The following is a 21,784-nucleotide window of genomic DNA, read 5'->3' on the forward strand; positions in this document are numbered from 1 at the left end:
TATTTATAATTTCCCCCAAAAAAACGACAGGACTTTTTGAATGACCTGGTACTTTCTATCGAGACGAATCCTTTGAAAGGTAGAAAATACGAATGTTTTTCTATATATCATCCAAAATTTGGGGAAAAAATTAAGTAAGAAGTACTTAGAGTTTTTCCTTTAAAATAAATATTTTTTTTAATATTTATTTATTGCTGTTTACAATTGTACATTATAATACATTTAGTAAATCTGATCTAAGTTAAATTGGAGTGTCATAGGCATGTAGAGAAACTATCCATTGGTAGCACTCTAATGACATTTTACATTAGCTGGTCTCGTGGCCATCTTTTTTTCAGGTGCCTCGGAGGATTGTCAGGAATGGATGAGGATGCAAGGTTAGAAACTAGAGGATTTGAGTGGTTAGGGAGTTTATAATGGAAGGAGTGATACCTGGTTCGGGTTAGATCGGTTACATAGGGAACATTAAGGTCTTTTATGTATGAATTTATTTTTGAGAATTTTGGATTTTAAGAATTGAATATGAGAGGAATTCAAAGGTTGAGTGGAGCCCCAAAGCTCAACTCCATATGTTCATATTGGCCTTATTACAGTCATGTAGATCAGTCTTTTGTAATGTGTTGGAAGTTTAGACCGTTTGTCTAGTAAGGGCTGTAATAGTCGAAATCGACGTGTAGTTTCCTATGTGAGTATTCCAGGTTAATCGTTTGTCCAAATGTAGTCCAAGGTAGCGGATCTGTTCGATAGGGGTAAGAGTAACATCATTAAATGAAACTGTAGGGCAGTCAGTAGGTTTACGACGAAGGGTAAAGGTGATTTGATGGGATTTGTTGGAATTTATCTTAATCCACCAATTACGACACCATTCTTCGAGGGCTGTGATATGGGATTGGAGATTTTGGGATACAATTAATGGGTTATTATTAACAGCGAGCACACATGTGTCATCGGCATACGTGGTGAGGATAATGTTAGGATTGGTTGGAATGTCAGCTGTATAGACGGTGTAGAGGATGGGACCAAGGATACTACCTTGAGGAACACCAGCGGACTGAGAATAGAGGGATGAATAGGAACCATTATATTAATCTTACATCAACAAATACGCTCAATCCATAATTAAAGAAATGCGACCTCAAAGTGGTGTGAGATATTCTTTATTTAAATGAGGGGAGAAGATACAGACTCTATGACACACTATATTCAACTACTATCTTCAGGCTACTATATATATGTCTCCTAGAGTATACTTCTACAACTCCGACTACTCTCTATACCAGCTAAATAAGTTGGTCATCAACGCCTATAGAACGTTATAATTATGAACCTATAATAAGCCACACACACACATGATTCAAATAAATAAAAATTAAAATTGAAAAAATCTACAATTTAGATGCGCTTTTAAAAAATTGAACACTAATGCTTTGCTTCCTCATCTTTGAGAGCTTCAGATAAATTTGGGTTCAGATCTATACTGTTTATTGTTGGCAGTGAGGACATTTTTTAAGAATATGTTTGATCGTGAGAATGGATTGACTATATTGTCACGTTGGAGTTGAGCCATATGAAAGTGGAGATAGGAAGCTGTTGTAGAAGAGGGAGTGTTAATGAAAACTGAGTGAAGTGGTTTGAACGTTAGAGCAAGCAATGGTCAAAGGGTTACTCCACATCTGGAAATAATAATCAATTTGAAATGTTTTATCAGATACTTTTATAGGAATATTTATTGAAAGTCGAAGTGCCAATATACCAGTTCAGGCTATAAAAAAGATTGTAAAAAGGGTTTGCATATCCTAAGGGAGTTTTACGTTTTTATTGATCTTTGTTTGATAGACCAACATTCAAACTATTTATTTAAACATTTATATGATTAAACATATGTATTTAGCTACAATTACTATACGAGTAATGATTGGACAAGGTTCGTAAAGCATAGTAATTTGGGTGAATAAATCAATTCAATGAGGAAGGGATGCCGAACGCTCTCACTCAGCATCCATTTCTAACTGTCGAACCAATGTCCTAGAGGTAGAAAATTGAGACGGAATGAACTTTTTAAAAGTTATTACGGGATTTATTGTGGAACGATACGAGTTATCTTAACGGGAGGTGGAACGACGGGCTGTATGCTGGCGGTGAATGGCAGAGATAAGGACAAGGTTGAAATTACAAACAACTTCCTCCAACGATAAACTTCCCCCGGCTGTCAGTACCCTCTTCCTCCAACGCCATGTTCTCAACTTTCGATAAAACGGAAGAGAAATTGGAGATCGATCGGTCCGGCTCCCCCCCTCCCCACATTACAGACTGGCTTTGTTTAATTTGAGGTCAGTTTCCAATAATCCCTCCGTCACCAACTATCCCATGTTCATTTTTATTTAATTAACGAAGTTCAGAAAAGGTAGAGGTTTTCATTCGACGCATAATTACTTTTTTTAATAACATTTTCTAAAAACCTGTACCAATACAACCCGTGAAGGGTCCTGCGTTCAGTCATCTTCTTGATTATTGTTGAAATGTAACTAAAATCATTGAATTATATCTTCATCATCTGCAACATTTTATAGTCACCATTTTGGAAAAGAACTAGTGAAGAGTGAAAAGTGGAAGTTGTGTAAAAGTACGGCTACTGAGTGCCTTCTTGATCTAACTTGTAAGGAAGAGAAACGAGATGAGCTAATTGACAACTCTCATTACCTTATTATTATTTATAAGAAGATTCGCAAATTGTGACATGATTTCTTTAGAAGAAATTATGAGGTTTAAGGTGCATGAATATGGGACAGTGGTCCCGAAACGTTGTACCATGTGGTGATAATTTTAATAAAGAAAGTTCATTATATTGGAAGTCATTAACCTCAAAAGAAAATTTTTTAAGAATTATTATTATTGTTATCCATTGCTTTATTAGTTTTAAAAACATCCGAAAAAAGACTAACACAATCAAGACACAAAATATGAGCAACTAACCTAACACGACAACAAACAAAATGGTGACGACCTCAGCTGGTATGTTGTGTTTACGTCATTATCCATTTAGTAGTCCTAATAACAGACTCAACCATGTTACATCGTTATATAATATGTAACATATTCAATCTTTCGTATTAATTTTATCTTCTGTTTTTAAGTAAATATTCATTCCATTACATCTTTTGTCAAACAGAAAGTTAATTCAATTAATGGTCCTTTATTCAATTTTATTGAATTTTCCCACCGTTATTTTAAAATAACCAACTTTTGCTATTTTTGGCCCTATGTTATGTTTTTAAATTTAGCACCAAATTAAAAATATAAATAAAACAATCTTCTTTGAATATTTCTGAGGTCTTATGTTGAAAAAAGTTCTTTATCACCTCTTTCTATATTTTACGAATTTGTTTAATAAATGCATTAATGGAAGGCGATATATGGCAACCTTGTTTTGAGCATACGATATGTGAAATGAAACCCTCACGAAACAAGATTATTGAGGAAAATTCGTTAACTCAAAAAACGAATTACTTCAAGTAAAATCGAATCCCCTCCAACTTCGCCTCGTCGAGTTCATGATTGCATTTTCAAGTCTCGTCTTGTGAATAGTTGCTTTGGAAATAATTTTAATTTTCATGATATGTGAAGAAAAAAAATAATAATGAATTGGTTTTTGAGGAGAAGGTGACCCAGTTGGAGGAAATGGGCTACTGTTGTAGGGACAAAGGATCAAAGGGACTCCTATATGAGGAGCCTCAGCAATTTTATAATTAGCCAATCTTTTTTCAAAGCACACCAGACCGGAATAGTTGATGAGGGTCTTTCATAAAGTCACGTATCTCTATGCGCCAGTCTTTGATTCGTCCTATGGGTCAACTAGGAAAGGTTGATTATTATATCAAAATGGTGGGATAATACAAGGTTACTTAAAAAACAAAAATTAAAACACCAAAATGAAGTCTTCACACATTCATCAAAAGCCGGGTAGCACTACAACTAGAGGCCGGATTTTCTTGCAGTAGAAAAATCCAAAATGTGCAAAATTCTGCGGTAAAAACCAATAAAGTGAATAAAACACCTGCAAAGAATCAATTTTATATTTAAATTTGTAATATTAATACCTGTAAAGATTATCTAACCTTGTTTGAATCGAAGTGTCGAGGTGGTTGTGTTAGATGTTAGATGATTCTGACTAATTGGATATGTGAGATACTCTATACTAGAAGACCTGTTCATTCAGGTTAGGTAGGAGATGAATGGACAGGTTGAGTCTTACTGGTACGTAGCCGTAAGTCCTTGAAGGATGGAAACTTCGTTCTGTATGGTTTGATGCTGCAGGGACAGGGAATTTAAGTCCGACGGATACGAGCCATATGTTCTTATGAAAGGAAACGAGGTTTAGGAAGAAGGAATCCAGAGGAAGCAGAATGAAATAAAAGGCAATATATTGACACCACTACCTACTGGTCTATGCCATGAGTACTACAGTCGCCTAAACCGCTATGGTCCGGCATGGCGCGGCCTACCAGCTAGCACGGGAACTGCTTCTGGTAACAAGCAGGCGCCGTATATTAATATTTGTACTATCCATTATAACATGTAAAAACTATATAAGATATTGTAATATATATAAATATATCATTTGAATTAATAAAGATTCCAATAGAATCTGCTGATCCAGTGAAAGCTAACGTCTTACACGTCAGTACTTCTCTATGGCGTTTGGTAGCCCAGAGAGTGGACTCGACCAACATTGTCGGATCTCTGTGTGAAATCTCGCTTCCCGAGAAACACCTTTAAAGGTAGAAGATAACAATTTACACAGTGGATCAGTACATTCTAGTACTTTATTTTATGAAATGTATATTGTCTTATATTTCTCTACCTTCTCAGGATTTCTTCTCCTTCCTCAACCTCTTATCCTCTCGTAGGATCCGGCGCCTGACAACCCTCAGGGCTTACATACCCCTTCGTATCAATAGGATTAGTACCCGGTAGAACGAAATTACCTTCCTGCAAGCCCCAGCGACCGGTTACCTTCGGGTCTTGCATTTCTCCTTCGTACCTACAGGAATATTACCCTGTAGGACGAGGTTACAATCTTTAGAGAAATTTCGGCTATCACCTCTAAGTCTCATCCTATCTATTAACCTGCTAATCAACTACCTTACCTTAAATACGAATTGTAGAGGCCTTCTGGTCAAGAGAACATAACATTATCAATCTAACACATCCACCTCGACAGCATTTCTAATGATAGCACAAGTATGAACTGACTCACTATGTATAATATTACTCACTGCTTCTTAAGAAAGGGAATTGCCTGAAGTAGAAATACGCTTTCAATTTCTGCTTAGTCAACTCTCTAGGATATTAAACGAAAGATGTAACGCGTAAGATGTTTGCTTTTAGTGTATCAGTAGATGATATTGTAACTTTTATTGATCCTAATGATACATTTAAGAATACTAATAACCTATAGCATGGTTATTAATTTGTACAATCAAAGTATTTACAAGAAATATGTATTTATCAATGTATGATGTCTGTGCGTAGTTCACGTGGTGGCAGCTAGGTTCGTCATCCCGGATCGTAACGGTTTTGGTGGCTCCAGTAGTTGCAGTAGACAAGGAGATAGCGCTGTCGCTACAAACGTATCCTCGCTTAATACTCATATCTAAAAAATAAGACTAAAAACTGAAATAAACAAAAATTATTTCAACCTCGATTTTGAAGAAAAAAATTGTTTTTACAGTAAAACAATTATTAAGATTCCAAAAAAAAATTCATATTTATGTAGTTTGGAACAATGCTATATTTAAGATCAAGGCCGGGAAATGCTATATTCAATCAAACGATCTAAGAAGAAATGTTATATTCTAACCAATGTAATTAATTACAAAGCAATATGGAATCACTTTGCAATTAGTTCTCTCTGTTGGTTCCATCTGTACCTCTAATAGTTTCCGAGATATATTTTTTCATAAACCAAAAGATTTTTTCCTAACAATGAAAAATTAACATTTTCCGAATTTATTATTGTGAATATCATGGGAATTGCTATCCATTCTCCTGCTACTGTTCAATTGGAGAGCTAATAGACATCTGTAAGTTGTTCGTAGAATTACTAGTTTCCATTATATTTCCCCAAATAAATAAATTCGGAAAATATTGATTTTTCATTGTTAGGAAAATACTTTTGGTTTGTGAAAACATATATCTCAGAATCTATTGAACGGGAATAGCTGGCTCATATTTTATGTTAATTTGCTTTACTTCAAATGACGTTCTATTAGGTTTTATTACATGGAGCTCCGAAAGAAAATTAATTTGTTTTAACATTTTGAAACAGCCACCATTTTTTATTTCTCATTACAATTATTGACAGTCATCATTTGTGGCTCTTTGCTTTATATAGTTTCCATTAAAGTTATAAGACGTTGGGATGAAGTAACTTATTTTTTTCCCCCGAGCTCTTGTGACTGAACAATTTCACTTATTCTCTTAGGAAAAGCTGATATGGTTTGATTTTGTTGCATTTTATATAAATAAATAAAAATTTGAAAAAAAAATATAGTATGATTTCCAGTCAATAAAACCTGATCTATGCAAAAATAAGGTTCAATATGAATTGGCCGGTAATAGGTTTGCGTGTTTGAAGCCAATGTTGTTATAAACTTTATAAGAAACTTATCCAAGTCAGCTGCTTCTACAAGAACTCTCTTATGGCTTTGAAAGAAGCGATCGCTGATGTAATACATTGCATTCGACCGATTTCTTTCTTATTTTTTCTTCTTTTTCGACTTTTAAACGAAAAGAGGGCAATGCAGAATAATTATCTCTTTTTTTTAGATTTTCCTTCTATATCCGTGACCTATATAAGCGAAGCTATACAGCCGTAGTAACGGATATGGGAAGCAGTGAAAAAAGTTGTTTACCCTGGAACAGTTAGGTTCGTGAAAAGAAGCTGCAATGCGGTACTCCTTAGATCCAGATCACGTAGGCTATGACAAGACAACTTCAACTCTTGTGTCTTACCTATTATCTGCAATATGGGGGTTCGAATCTTATGTAACTTCTAGACCTCAGAGGTGAAGTACATGAAACACATACTTAGAGGAAATGCATTCATCCTCCATCTCACGATTACAATTTCTAGGATACTATAGTTAAAAAAATTAATACATATACATACATAAACAGATACATACAGAGCAATGCCTTAACATTTTAAAAATAAAGTATTCCGACGAACAGGGGTTCCTAAACTATAAAATTAAAGATTTCAATACAAGAAAAAATCCCTATGAAGGCAAGTCCGTTAACGCTTTGTTTGGATGAGGTTCGATAAAATAAAAAAATTAAATAAAAAGTATCTCTAGTCATAATCTGTGTCCGAATCTACATAATGAAGTGTATTGTGTGTGTTTATATTGCTTCCCATTTGAGACTTCGTTTGTCTCATGTGAGAACATTACAGGAGTTGGTAGTTGTTTCATCATGAAGAACAATACGTATACCACAGTCACCAAATTTCCTTACTTTACTTTCTTGTTATATTTGAACTTGACAGTCTCAATTTTTATCTTTTAGCTATCTTTCTGATACTTATTTTTCTCTTTTGACTGAGCTCCAGGTCACAGAGTAGACCATCCGTATGCTTGAAACTCAGGGAGTTCAGTTCACACACTGAGGAAGCTCCCTCAGTGAGGGCGTAGACCATCGTGCTTTTCCTACTTATGGCCCTCAATGCTTCAAATCAGCAACCGAAAATGGTTACTAATGTTAAGTTTTGGTGTACTGATGGTTAAGATATAAAAACCATACTTACTAAATATCTCTAATCCAACTGTTTGTCGAATCTTCTATCTTGTTCTAATGATTATTTACGACTGTTACAGCTGTTCATGATCGATAACTGCGCAGACGATTGGAGGATAGCGATGACTTGGCAGAGGATGGCCCAGATCGGAGCAGAGCTGGCGATCTGTGCGGTCCATCCGATACCCGGCGAGTACTACTTCCTCTGGACGACCAAGCTGGCCAACAAGGGCGGGGAGGTCGGCCGCCAGTGGGTACCCTACGACGTGGCCCTGTCCCTCCCCATGTTCCTCAGGCTCTATCTCATATGCAGGGTAATGCTCCTTCACAGTAAGCTCTTCACTGACGCTTCTTCAAGGAGTATAGGTGCTCTCAACAGGATTAATTTTAATACCAGGTAAATATTTTATCTTCATTAACAAATACTATATGATTTTTAAAGGAAGATTCCAAATCGAAGCCTCTACACTCCCAAGTCACTACTAATAACTAACAGATTGAAACCGTTTTGGAATCGTACTTCAGCAGTTTCGAATCGAAAACAGCTTAGGCACATTCATATTTATAAGGAGACAAACTGGATAAATCTCGTATGTTCCCACTCAGGCTAGAGTAGATTGGAAGCCTATAGAATAGGTTCGTAACCAGTAAAATAGGTTGAAACCCTTCTTGCTCTATTAAGAGTATATAAGGACGTTAGATCCCCATTAATATACTAACCAGTCAACGTTTCCGATATCGGTAGTTCTACAACCAACGATATTTCTAAAATGTTATGAAACTTTTTAGTTTTTTTTAGACGTGGATTGTATGAAAATATTTATAAATGCATTGTCAATGAAAGAAGAATCGTGAAAAAATTCAACATTCCGAAAACAGTGCAGGTCGTGAGCAATTAAATACAATAATCAGAAATTATTAGAGAACAGCCTAACGGGGAGGTGGCAAAGCTTGACTCTCCTTAAAAACAAAAGTGAAGCCAAAATCATCACACCCTTGGGGCTAAGGTTTACGTTAAGGTTAATAGGAATTTTCGCCATTTTAATCTGAACTAAAACAGAAGGCAGCCAGTGATTGGCTTGTGCTCTTCCCTACTCCTCTACCACGCCTATGGATAAATCAAGTGCCACATTTTTGGCTTCACTATTCCTGCTAGCTTATCCCCTCCATTATATTGCTTCCTCTAAGCCTTAGAGGAAGCCTCTTAGCAGCCTAACAACCAAACACAATCAATCAGCTGGCGGGACTCTGTTCCTTAAAGGAATATTTTAAAAAATTAATAATAAAATAGAAAATAAATAATTAACAAGAATGGGTTTCAAATAAATATAAAGGAGAAATAAAAATGTAAATAATTGTAGCAGTGACAAATTTTACACAACTGATTCAGTTATAACCCCTAACTACCTTCCCTTCAGATACATTCATTTGTCAAAGAAAGATTTTTTCTTATACTGAATTATTAGAAACAGATGAAATAATTTATCAATCCTAGCGGTTACCAAACTTTTTCACCACGCTACTCACTATCAGCTGAAATAATTTCGCGAAACTTATATGAAGCTAAAAATATAAATAAAAATGTCGCCGCAATTATCCTTAGAACGTTGAATATGTTAAAAAATGTGAAAAAACAATGCAAAGTAAAAGCTGGAATAGACTGTATATTTGCTGTCAATTTTTATTTTATTGTTTGGAGTGTATTCCTGTATGAGAATGTGTCTTTGTTTGCATTACCCCTGGCATAGACTTGGTGTATCACAGGGGTACCCACTTTGAAAACCACTATATAGCTTATCATAGAACTCATTTTTCTGGACTTGTGAGACCTCAGAGTATGATGTCTGATGTGAATAGAATTGTAGAACAGTGGTTCGTAACCAGTAGTCTGTGGGAGGATCTGGCCCACATATTTTTGTGAGAGTTTATCTTTAGATCTATTTTATTGATTATCTATCCTGATGTTAGGTTGTTAGCTGAAATGTTTGAAGAGGTATATGGCAATGCTGAAATGTTTGAAGAGGTAAATGGGCAATAAAATTGACTCATAATGAACATTTATGCAATCTGATTTTCAAATTTATTTTGATCCTTTAGACTATAAGTCTGGAAATAGTTTGGGTTGCACACCGTTCAATTTCCAATTTAGTGTTTAACTGATTTCAGCTGATCAAAAATCACTGTTGTAAAACTTGTTTTCCTTAATCCTACTCCATCAGTCTAGCTAATCTACCAGAGAATTGTTTTCCATTAGCGGCACAGGGTGCAATAGAATAACCCATGTCGACACCTCCATATCCTCATATAATAAACCACTTCTTCCCCTTTATAGTCTCTGCTCACCAGGCCTTTCTAGTACCTGATACCTAAAATGTTTCCAAACTTGATTCACTCTTACCACTAATTATGTCAAAAAAAGATAATTGATTATATAATTAATGTGTTTATTAGTGAACCTATAATTAATTATTATAATAAATTTAATCATCACCACCTTCATATAATGATTTTTATTTATTCTTTTAGATTTGTGCTCAAGACATTAATGACAATTTGCCCAGGCACAGTCCTCCTGGTTTTCATGGTCTCCCTGTGGATCATCGCAAGCTGGACATTAAGGCAATGTGAAAGGTATTCCAAATATATCTATTGATACCTAATTATAACCAATGCCATCTATTTATTTTATTTTTTTAATAAATAGAAAATATGAAGAGCTAATGGAACTTTGAAATATTGCACCTATGTTCCATTTAAAAGATAATAACATTAGGGATTAAATGTTTTTGTGGTTAAAATAAGAACGCTCAATCTTTGTATTGAAATAAAAAATTAATGGATTATTAAAATAAATCAAAGCATGGAATGCCAACAAGTTTACATTTTAATATATCCATGATACCGGTATTAATAGTGTAGTACCAAAATAAAAATAATTTTTATTTTTTTATATAGGCCATTTAAATTTACTTTTTCCTATTAATTTTTTAGTAAATTCAATAATAGTAAATATCATTCTGATTTTTTGTTAAATATTAGACAAAATATCTGATTAATTTTAAAATGTAATAATCATTAAAAAAGAACTACAAATTTACTGAGTCCAATATCCAATTCAACCTAATTTTAAATTTCATTAAATATTTTTCATTATTTGCCCCAAAATAACTTTGGGCATCCCTTCTTGACTTCCACAAGATTTGTTGTTAGTTATATACTTATGTGTTTTAAACAAAAAATTAGAAAAATAATTTTTCTTTTATATATATTTTGTGCTACATATTTAATCGGAGATTAAAAAGTCAAGATTTTTAAAATATATTATAAATCACTGATATAAATTTAAAAAATGAATAAATAAATAAAGTAAAAGGGATATTATGAGGTTGTCATACACCAAAGAGTAGCCCTTTTTACTAAAATATGTATGAAAATATTATTTAGAATTTTGCACAATTCACTTTTTTAGATTCTTTTAAAAGATAAAACTATGTTCTAACTCCCAGTTTAAATTGTAAAAAATAAATAGATATCGAGATAATGGTTAATTAAATATTACTTTCTTAATTTAGGCACTCCTTTCTGACCCATCTTGAAAAAGAAATGGACTATTAAAACTATAAAATTTCAAAACTTTTATTCAAAAATAAAATAATTTTATTAAAAAATTAAAATTATGATAAATTATAAAAGAAAATGTAAAAATCATATTAAAATATTAATTAAAACATATTATAGTGTATTAAAATCTTATAACTAATCCTTTGAATGATAGTGAAAAATTATGTCTTTTAAAATAAATGGTTTACACCTAACTTCCAAAACAAGTTAGAGCAGTATTGCTTTTAGGAGAAACAAAAAAACAAATAAAACGTGTAGCATGAGTAGTGAGTGTGTAATGCATGAAATTGCGCAGTTCCACACGTAGGGTAGTGCATGTTGTGTGTGTGTGCGTGTGTTTTAGCAACTACCCCAAATCTACATTTGTGCATACACATTTACCGATAACTTCACCTAGTTTTGATTTCATACAACCCTTAGTTTTTTTGTTTTTTTTTGTTGTTTTTTTTCATACATTATTATATAGGTTAAATGTTAGATTAATTTAGATTATGGGCCATAATTCATGCGTTTTTTGTATTCCCAGGCATATATGATCCAGGAAAAAAAATTTATATAAAACCAATTGTAATTGGATGTTGTGTACAACTAAATCGTGTGTACTGCCTCCTAGCCTGTTAAATGTCAGTTGAAAATTCCTTGTATTTTAGTTATAAATGACTGCAGGGTCCTCTGTAAACATTCACGTATTATTTGGCCTATTTAAATACAAATTAAAAAAAAAATAAATTAATTACATTTAGATTGTTTCCCACTTTTCCAATCCTTTCCCACTTTTTCCCTAAAGGAAAGCCAAACCTTCTACTAATACATACTGTAAAATGCACTATTTTTTTTTCTTTCTTCTTCATTTTCATTATTCCATATCATTTGACTGATAATTTCAGAAGCATGCAGCCTCTTCGAAATATGGTTGCCAATTTGAAAAGATATTTTTCTTTGAAAAAATTTTTTTTTTTCATTTTTCTAATTAGAAATCACTAAAATGGAAGAGAAATTTTGGGCATTTTATGATTTTTTTTTTCAATAATGTTATTAATAAGTTAATTTCTTATATTTCTTCGGTATGTCTTGTTAGGATATGGGGAGCACTAACATATTTAACCATTAGAAAATGGTGTGATGAGGATAGTGTTGCAAAATTTTTAATTTTTGATGAAAAACATGTATTAAATACCAAGAATGAAAGACTGACTTGTTTCCAATATCAAGAATTAAAGACTGACCTGTTTCCGTTATGTTAATTACAGAAATTTTTATAAAGCACTATTCTTTATATGAAGTCTATTATTAATTTTTTCTACATTATTAAAACAACTAAGAAAAACATTTTTTTATTCCTCTTTTATATAAATTAAGTTTATCCTAATGAATGATAAACAATTATGTTTCATTGAATTTTATGAAATAGTACATATGCTTTTTTGCAATCCTTTAACAGAATGTCAAGTCATCATGAAATAGGTCATGCTGAATTTTTGTAATTAAATGCAAATTATAGATTTAAAAAAGTATTTCCTAAAAATTAGCAATATATCACCTATTTAATTTATTTTTTTATTACATTTTTCAAAAATTTCTAATTTTTTAAAAATTAAAATATTGCAATGAAATGTTACTTACAGTATATCGACTATAGAAAGAAGAAAAACCTTTATAGTCTTGGGTCATTTCATGTAAAATGTCTGTTTTTATTATTACAAAAATTAAAAGTGAGGTTAATGAACTTTTAATGATTACTATGGTTATGCTTTCAGACTATAATGAGTCATTACTAATCCTCTCTTTTTTGATAATATTTATTGTCTTTCTAATTGATTGCACATTATTTAATATGCCGTCAAATATTGCCAAAGAAACACGTGATTTTTTATGAGTTTAAACTTGGACAATTGTCAGCCCAAGCTGCAAGAAAAATTAGCTCGCCATTCGGGGAAGGATGTTATAATAATCAATCCATTCACTAGTGGTTTGAAATATATTGGCCGGTGAAACAGATTTGGATAATCAACCTAGAGGAAGACCTCCACCATCAATTGACGGCAATGAACTTAGGCTTACTATGGAAGAAAACCCTAAAAACCAGCTAAAGGACTTGCAGCACAACTGAATATAAGTGTATCGACACTTTAAGATGATTGATAAAGTAAAAAAGGTAGATCTATGGGTATCTCATGGGTATTCAATGAGCAGCAGCTGCTAAGGCGTTATGAGACTTTTTTTTTAGACCTTATAACCAAAGGTCAAACCATCATATCCATATCGTACTACAGTGATATTGACATTATGCATCAAAAGCTTGTCAAAAAACAACCCTCATTGGTTAATCGGAAGGGACCTGTACTACTACACGACAACGCCAATGAACGTCATGTTTCCCGACAGGTAGTGAAGAAACTAAACAAGCTGTGATATGAAGTCCTTTCACACTCACCTTATTTGCCAGACTTATTTCCAACAGATTCTCATCTGTACAGAAATTTGGGCAGCTTCTTCTGTAAAGGTAAAATTTTTGAAAATGCTTCTCAGATCAAAAACATTTTTTCTTCACAAAACCCTGAATTTTTTAGTTCTGAGATTGAAAATTTGATAACACATTGGTGAAAATCAGGATAAATATTTTGATTTCATGAAGTTGTTTTTCTAAGTAACCTTTATTTTGAGAACTGACATTTCATATGGAACGACCCAATTGAATATAACTATGTATCCTTGATAAAACTTTATGTATCTGTGTTTTGTTTTCATAACTCAATCTAGTTTCCCATGTAATTATTTATTTTAATCTGAAGGAAATCACCAATTGATAAAATTACTATAAATTTTAAAAAAGAAAAGTTGTCTAAATTTATCGTGAATAAATTTTTAATCATTTAATTTTTCACTCCAAAAGTCAATTCCACTTTATTCCTCCATTTAGAAATATCATATTTCATGTTAACACTGATTACCACGCTTCACTACACCTTAAACTAGGTAAGAACGCACTGCACTAAACACATGCAAAAACATAAAATTATAAATAATTGTTAAAATTTAAAAAGTGCAATGTTTTTTTTATGCATTGGAATATATTTCTAGTGAAAAGTCATGTTATAATTCAATGTTTTCATTTTTAATTTAGCTCTTGACTTGAAAGGTGTATAGAAGAAATTTAATAATTTAAATTTACTTTTCTCACTCATAAAGTGCATGCATGTTAAATTTGAAAAAATGGCCGATAATGAACTATCGACCACTCATAGAGTTGTGTAATATGATTCTATGAGTCACAAATTATCGTTTTAAATGGCCTGCCTTAGTTTATTGTGATATAAATACAGTTCTCGAAAAGATGTTCCTCATGGATTCCATCTATGCCCATCATATTTCTCCTCCATTATATATGAAACATTTTATTTTTATTTTTTTATTTCTTGTCAGCATAGGGTTGCCGATAGATCCATAGTACAAAATTAGTAATAGTTATCAATACATTCTAGGTTTATTTGTGGGATTCACTGTGGTGCTTACTTAAATACCTCTTCTCCAATCCGAAATGATTCTTTAACGTTAATATTAGTCTTCATACAATCAGGTGTTGATATAGGCAATTTTTTCTTTACTGAAATACATTATATTGGGTCATTTTTTCATATAAAAAAAAGCATTCAATAGATCTAAAAATGTTTCAAAACCTTTATTGTGTTTCCTTTTTAAAAACTTTTTGAGCAATTCAGAGAGTTTAAATCATTTTAGAAAACTTTTAATTTTTTGAATATATATGGATTCATAAATGAATTTTAAAAATTAATAAATTATAAAAAATATAAATTTAATAAAAAAAAGTAATATAAATTCAATAATGAATTTAAGATAAAGTGAAGGTTAAATTTAACAAATAGCCTATGAAATATAAAATTACTCCTAGTGTCTGAATGTTCAGTATTGAGACTTTTTAAATTGACTATTTTAAAAATTAAACAACAGGATAGAAATTTTGAAAAAATATAAATAAATTGTGGTGAGATTTTTAAATATCTTGAGAAAGTATCATTACAAATTTTTCTGTAAAAATTTTAAAATTTACTGTCTTCTACATATTTGAACATGATTTTGATCTTATTTGTTAATAAATCTTTCAAAGAATCGAAAAAAAAAAAAAAATCGTATTCTTTAATTTTACTATATTTCATAGGTACTAACTACTATTAAGAATGTCTCATATTTATTCCGCTCATGAAAAATTATTTGAGCTTAATGTTTTACATTTTTCCCCCCACAAGAAAAATAAAGCATCGTTTTTTAAAAATTATATGTAATAAGGAATAAAATAAAAAACACAACAATTTTAAGGTTTATTTATATAACAGTTTATAAATACTGCTCAAGTTACTGTGAAAAAGTTGATTTATGGTTTTCATCAATGTAGAATTGTTATTTTCTCGAATAGGTTATTTAAATAAATACAAACATTGTCGAGATAAAACTCTCATTGACATCTGTCATTAATTGAGAAATACTCTTACTAAAAAAAATATATATATTTTTCATTGTCTAGATAAAACTATTAAGTATAAAGTGATCTATAAATATAATTTTTAAATGTTCCTTTTTAATTTAAAATATTTAAAAGAAAGGCTTCAATTTATTAACATTTGTTAAGAACTGACCAAATATAATCTATAAAAAAGTTTTAATTTTTCACTGATATAAGAATACTTTTTATTTTTTTAAAATCTTATAGCTATGGTTTTTATTATTAATCTTTTGTTTATTAATTTTGGATTCTTTTGAAATTTATATTTTTGATATGGGTCAACTACTTATCACAATATATCAATAATGAAGGACTTAAACAATTTTTTCTCAAAAATATCTTTTTTTTCCAGTTTTGTTTATTTTTTTACAAACTTTATAATAATTAGGTATTATTTTGTACCTTCAAGTTCAATAGTTTACAGAAAATAAATTATATAATCCTTGAGATTGAACTTTTATGTTAAATAATGATTATTAAATATAAAATTAAATTCATTGTACACTAAATTCTAATTCATTGTACTCATAAGATAATCCATCATATTTTTTCTCTTATATATTCATGGTGTCAAAATTAAAGTTTATCTTCTCCAGATATTATAGTATATGAATTTTTAAAAAAATCAATACAAATTACTACTTTGTAGACATTATTGGGTTAGAGGTAAAAGTGTTGAAGTGACGTTGACAAAAAATAACACTTACTATCAACTCTAAGATATATTGAATTTAGTAAAGTTAGGTAAAAAAATGTAATATAAATATATTTTACTTTCAATGCTCCACTAACATTATAACTCAAAAACCTAATTTTGAGGTTAAATGGATTAAAAAGATTTTTATTTTGTACTAAAATTCATTTCTACTTACAATCAAATAAATCTATTAGATATTGATTCACAATGATGTATTCTTCATATAGATTTTTAGGAAAAAAAAAAATTTTATATAAAATAAATATCTTTCGAAATATATTTTATGTAATGTTAATATTTAACTGAGGGTATAATACCCTTATATCAATAATAATTATCATAATAATCGACTGATGAATTTCAGAATTTTCAAGTAAAAAATTATTAGAATTATTTAATGCTAAAACTATTGAACTAACTGCAACCTTATGTTGACTTTCTTTCTTTGCTGACTTCACACTTGAATTATCCTCCTCAATTTTTTTTTCTTAAACTTTGTATACATACTAAGAACTATTTAGAACAATAAATTGATGTTTTATTACTAGATATCTCCTATTTCCACTTATACTTTTGAAACGCAAGCACTCCAGAATACTCCCCTAGCCAGTAGTAAGTAATTGAGTTGAATTTCATTCCAATTTTTGATGTTGTAAACTTACAGACTATATTTTTTTTTTCTTCAACGTGTTCAGCATGTAAGTTTTTTTTTCTTACAAGTTTCATCATCTCAGACCATTCTTCATTCTTCATCTTTCTGATTTGCAATGTTCCAAAATTCGAGTTAAAAAAAGGTTTTTTAGTTTTCTTTTTTTTAGTGATTTTTCGTAGAATATAAAAATTAAATAAAATAAAAATTACCAGAAAAGCAAAATCATTTTGAAAATGATTTTTCTGTTGCATGTACTATATTTAAATATTCATTTATAAAAAATTAAAATTTCGGTTCAATGTAAAGCGAATCCTAGTACATTTTGAACTGCTTTATCCTCAGCATTGCAATTAAAATAGTATGCAGTTAGGCTTTGCCAAAACTCTAAAGTATAAATTTTTTTTTTATTTTGTAACATAAAACTTTTGATTCATTATTATTCATTACTTCAAAGCATTTATGTTATGTAATAGAAAATTTATTGGGTGTTTTAACATTTTTAATGTGCGCATGCCAGTCGGAGGTTTAGAATTTAACCGCTTCATCTCTGTCATGGTTGTGTAATTTAAATTTATTGAAAATCTAAGTTTCAAAAGCAAGATCTAAATTTACCCAGAGTGCATTCTTTTTTTTTGTAAGACTTTATAAAACTTCCGTTTTATTATTGAAATTGCATTTGTATGCGTCATTTTAATTATTATTTGTGTTGTAGACTAATAAATTTTAACTTTGCATACATAGTATTTGGTGTATGATTTTTATTTATTTTTTTCCCTCAATCCTAGCCTCTTTTATTAATTGTTGTGGTCTGAATATAATAATTGTATTTTTAGTAAAATTGCATCCTCCTAGCTCTTTCCTTGATCAAATTTTTATTTCATTGTTTTCCTTTACCATATTGTTTAATTTAATATTAGAATAATCTTTAAAAAAGTTATTAAAATAAAAAAGTCTTATGATTAAATTTTATTTTTGAAAAGTTTTTGTTTTAATTATACAGTAAAACCTCGAACTTGTTGAGTTCGATTGACCCTGTTCTTAAATAAATAGGAGATCTGTAAGGGAAGGAGTTTGCATTGCGAAGTTTCCAACATAAGTGCTCCCTTCTCCAAATCCTATGTAATATTAAGTTAAGATATTTAACTTAATAAAACTAATATTTAATAATAAAAAAAATAATAAAAATTAAATAAAATTTATACATCTTAACTGATAGAAAATGGGCTTTTTATGCTATTTTTTATAACATTGACACCTCTCAATAGGTGTACTCTAGCGAGCCAATAAAGAAGTGGAGAAAGATTTTGGATTATTTCTGAAGGGTATTTTCATTTGCATTTTTTTATCAGAACTGATAAGTTTTTTAACAATTTTAATAAAATAAAGTGTGTTTTGGTCTTGACTGTTTCCATATTCTATGGAGTTTAAATTTTGGTTGTTTCATAGTGAAGCCTAATATTCTTAGTTGATAAATACATGAATACTTTTTGTTTCATAATAGGAATAACTATTAGTGATATTATAGCAAATATTGAGTACAAAAGTACGAATAAGCATTGTACAAGTCAGAAGTTTTGTACCAGAAAACCGAAAAACTAATAGTATTGCTCTGTACTTCATTATGAAACATGATCCTGTTGTTACTGATGAGTTATAACCTTTCAGTGTAGTTTTTAATCTGCAGTCATTTTTCTAGTGAAAAATCATGTAAAAAATAATATTCTCTATGAATAAGTAAAGGATTGTACCATTTTCAATTATTATAACTTAAAATATTGTTTTTATTAAAATTTTGAGTAAGTTTTAAGCTTAAAGCAGAATATTTAACTTTCGGTTGAAATATAACGCATTCATTACTATTCCTGTTTTTTCTTTAATTTAAATACATATCTACTATTGACTAAATTAATGATTATCCAACATCAGTCGAGGTTTTACTGTATTGTTTAGAGCAAAAAAAAAATTGAACCCAAAAATAATTTTATTTTTCAATAAAAATCAATGTTTAGTCTTATATATTTTAATTCAACTAATTTGCATTATCATGACTAATTCATTCACTTCACAATGAATATTCCTACTGAATACAATTTTGATAAGGAACGTTGGGTGTTTGTTTATTTTCTATATTTTGGGAGTAAAGCAATGTGTTCTTGACAGGTTTCACGACGAAGATCATGCAAACTATCTTAACTCTATGTGGCTCATAGCAATAACACTACTTAGCGTCGGCTATGGGGATATAGTTCCCAACACATACTGCGGCCGAGGTATAACCCTCACTTGTGGCATCATGGTAAGTTATGTCCAAAATATTCAGCCACTTAATTATATCCTGAAAACATTGAGATGAAAACAAGCGTAGGTAAATTATTCTACTGAAATATTTCTTCTTTTTTTTTTTTTCAAAAGAGTCACTGCAGTCATTTATAACCGCGAACGGTCTTCAAAAATTGCACAAAAAAATATGGCGCCCATAAACCTTGCTTTTTTTATTATTTTTTTCATAACAATTATTTAACTTTTGTTTGTCACAGGCATTTTTAAAATAATTAAAATATTTCTTATATTTGTATTAATAGTTAAAATTTGTACATATCACTATATTTTGTGTATTAATTATTAAAAATTATTATCATATTGTATTGTGTAAATTAATTTAGTTAATAAAAGATAATATATAAAATTTTTAACTAACTTTAAACTTAAATTTCTAAAAATTTGGTTGAAGGAACTGTGTTATTTGTTGTATTCATCATTATCATCCATCATTGGTAAGAAAAATTATATTGATATTTATCAAAACAAGAATTTACACGATTGCACAAAATAGATGTATATTTGTATAGCTGCATTTATAAACAGATACTAGTCAATTTTTGATCAAGCTTAAATATTGTTCTAATTAGTAATAAATAATTATTGAAATAAATAAAGTCTTCATAGATCTAATAGATTGATAATTAAGGTGGTGAAAAATATTATTCAGTTGTCAAAGGAAGCTTTAGATGAGGATTTATGGATAAAAAATTGTTTGAAAGGATTATAGATGACTTGCTGAAAGATGCAATTTTCTGTGAGGGGGAATGCCAATGAGTAGATAAGAATGTTAAGTGACAAAATCGAGGAGGTTTAGTGGTGTCTTTTTTGTTCTAAAGAGTTTATACAAAAATTAACTTAAGAAATATTACTGTTGAAGAATAGAATAAATCCATATTAATTCTCCATACCTCTGGGAACCTCAAACTGCCCTTTTGAAATTCCTTAAAAAAAAAAAAATAAAATAAAAAACTTCCATTAGAAGTAGATAAAGTGCTAAAAGAGTACACAAAAAGTTATATATATACTCTCATTGTAATATGATGAAAACAGGAATATGGGTGATTCTCTTAGAACTGGGTAATTTAAAGAAATAAAATGTTGCTAATTCAGCGGTTTTTCCATTAAAATTACTAAATTTCATTCATAAAACTTTTTTGTTTTCCCAGTTTTATGTAAACAGTAAATTAATGACACATGGATTTTATTTCTCCACAAAAACATTTTGTTTTTATTGTAAAAATTGTTTTTCTTTTATCTCAAATCAAAGAACAATATAGTAAAATTGAAATAATCCAAAACTGAAAAAGAAAACAAGTAGTTTCACAAATTTTGTAATAAAATACCTGATACACTATAATTTCTAAGCTTTCTTCTTGTTGCAAGTCTCCTACACCTGGGGGCCACGGGGATATTTACTACGACCATCGGTTTTAGTAGAAAATCCTACTTCTTTGCCAACCGTTGAAATAGTAATGACTAAGGAATGAGAATTTCTCTTTAACATCTGCAATCCTACTTATCTTTGCCTTGAAAAAAAAATGTTCATAATACTAATAGATCATCTATTAGAAAAAGATGAAACAATAAGATGTTTGATAAACATGTATAAAATGGTGTTTTTGGTTTCAAAGGAAAGAAGTACATGTACGAATACACCATAAGTTACATTGTATAATATGGCTCTAAGGCTATTGATTGTGAATCAAAACATTGCAATTGCTAGGAGATACTAAAGAAAGGAACTGGCAGTGTCACCAAGCTAGAAATAGTAATAAACTTACATGGGTAAGATTTTTGAAGAAGAAAAAACTTTGACAAAGGAATGATAATTTAATTCCTTTGTGTCCTCTGTTACAGTCTATATCACATAATGTAATTACTTTATATTGAAGCAGGCAGTCAGTATTGGTGAAAAATTGATTCAGGACTGAAAAATAATCAAAGTAAAAGTTATGAAAATATGAATTTAAAAAAATCTGAACAAAAATGAAACTGTAAATGATGAAAAATTTGAGATTATTCAACCATTTTCCAATGCCTTGAAGTTGGATAAAAAAGAAGATAGGCGGAAGAGTAAATATTTACGAAAAATTTATTGATTTTCGATATTACTTTTCAATATCCATACTATAATGATTATTTCAAGCAATATATAGTTTTACTTTAAAATATATGA

At 30.2% G+C, this 21,784-nt stretch overlaps 1 protein-coding gene across 10 annotated transcripts in view; it reads left to right on the forward strand.

The window, feature by feature from the left end:
- The window catches only part of LOC106679133 (small conductance calcium-activated potassium channel), a gene marked incomplete at its 3' end in the record, with an annotated part of 993,499 nt that overhangs the window by 963,860 nt on the left and 7,855 nt on the right, over positions 1–21,784 (forward strand). For 7 of the 10 annotated variants that reach the window (XM_067049025.1, XM_067049035.1, XM_067049043.1 and 4 more), the window contains 2 exon segments: positions 7,878–8,194; positions 10,324–10,428. In XM_067049025.1, coding sequence (XP_066905126.1) covers positions 7,878–8,194; positions 10,324–10,428 — 422 coding nt within the window. 10 annotated transcript variants of the gene reach the window in all.

The sequence above is a fragment of the Halyomorpha halys genome, unplaced genomic scaffold (assembly GCF_000696795.3).
Source record: "Halyomorpha halys isolate HHAL.00 unplaced genomic scaffold, Hhal_1.1 Scaffold178.1, whole genome shotgun sequence".
NCBI classification, from domain to species: Eukaryota; Metazoa; Arthropoda; class Insecta; order Hemiptera; family Pentatomidae; genus Halyomorpha; species Halyomorpha halys.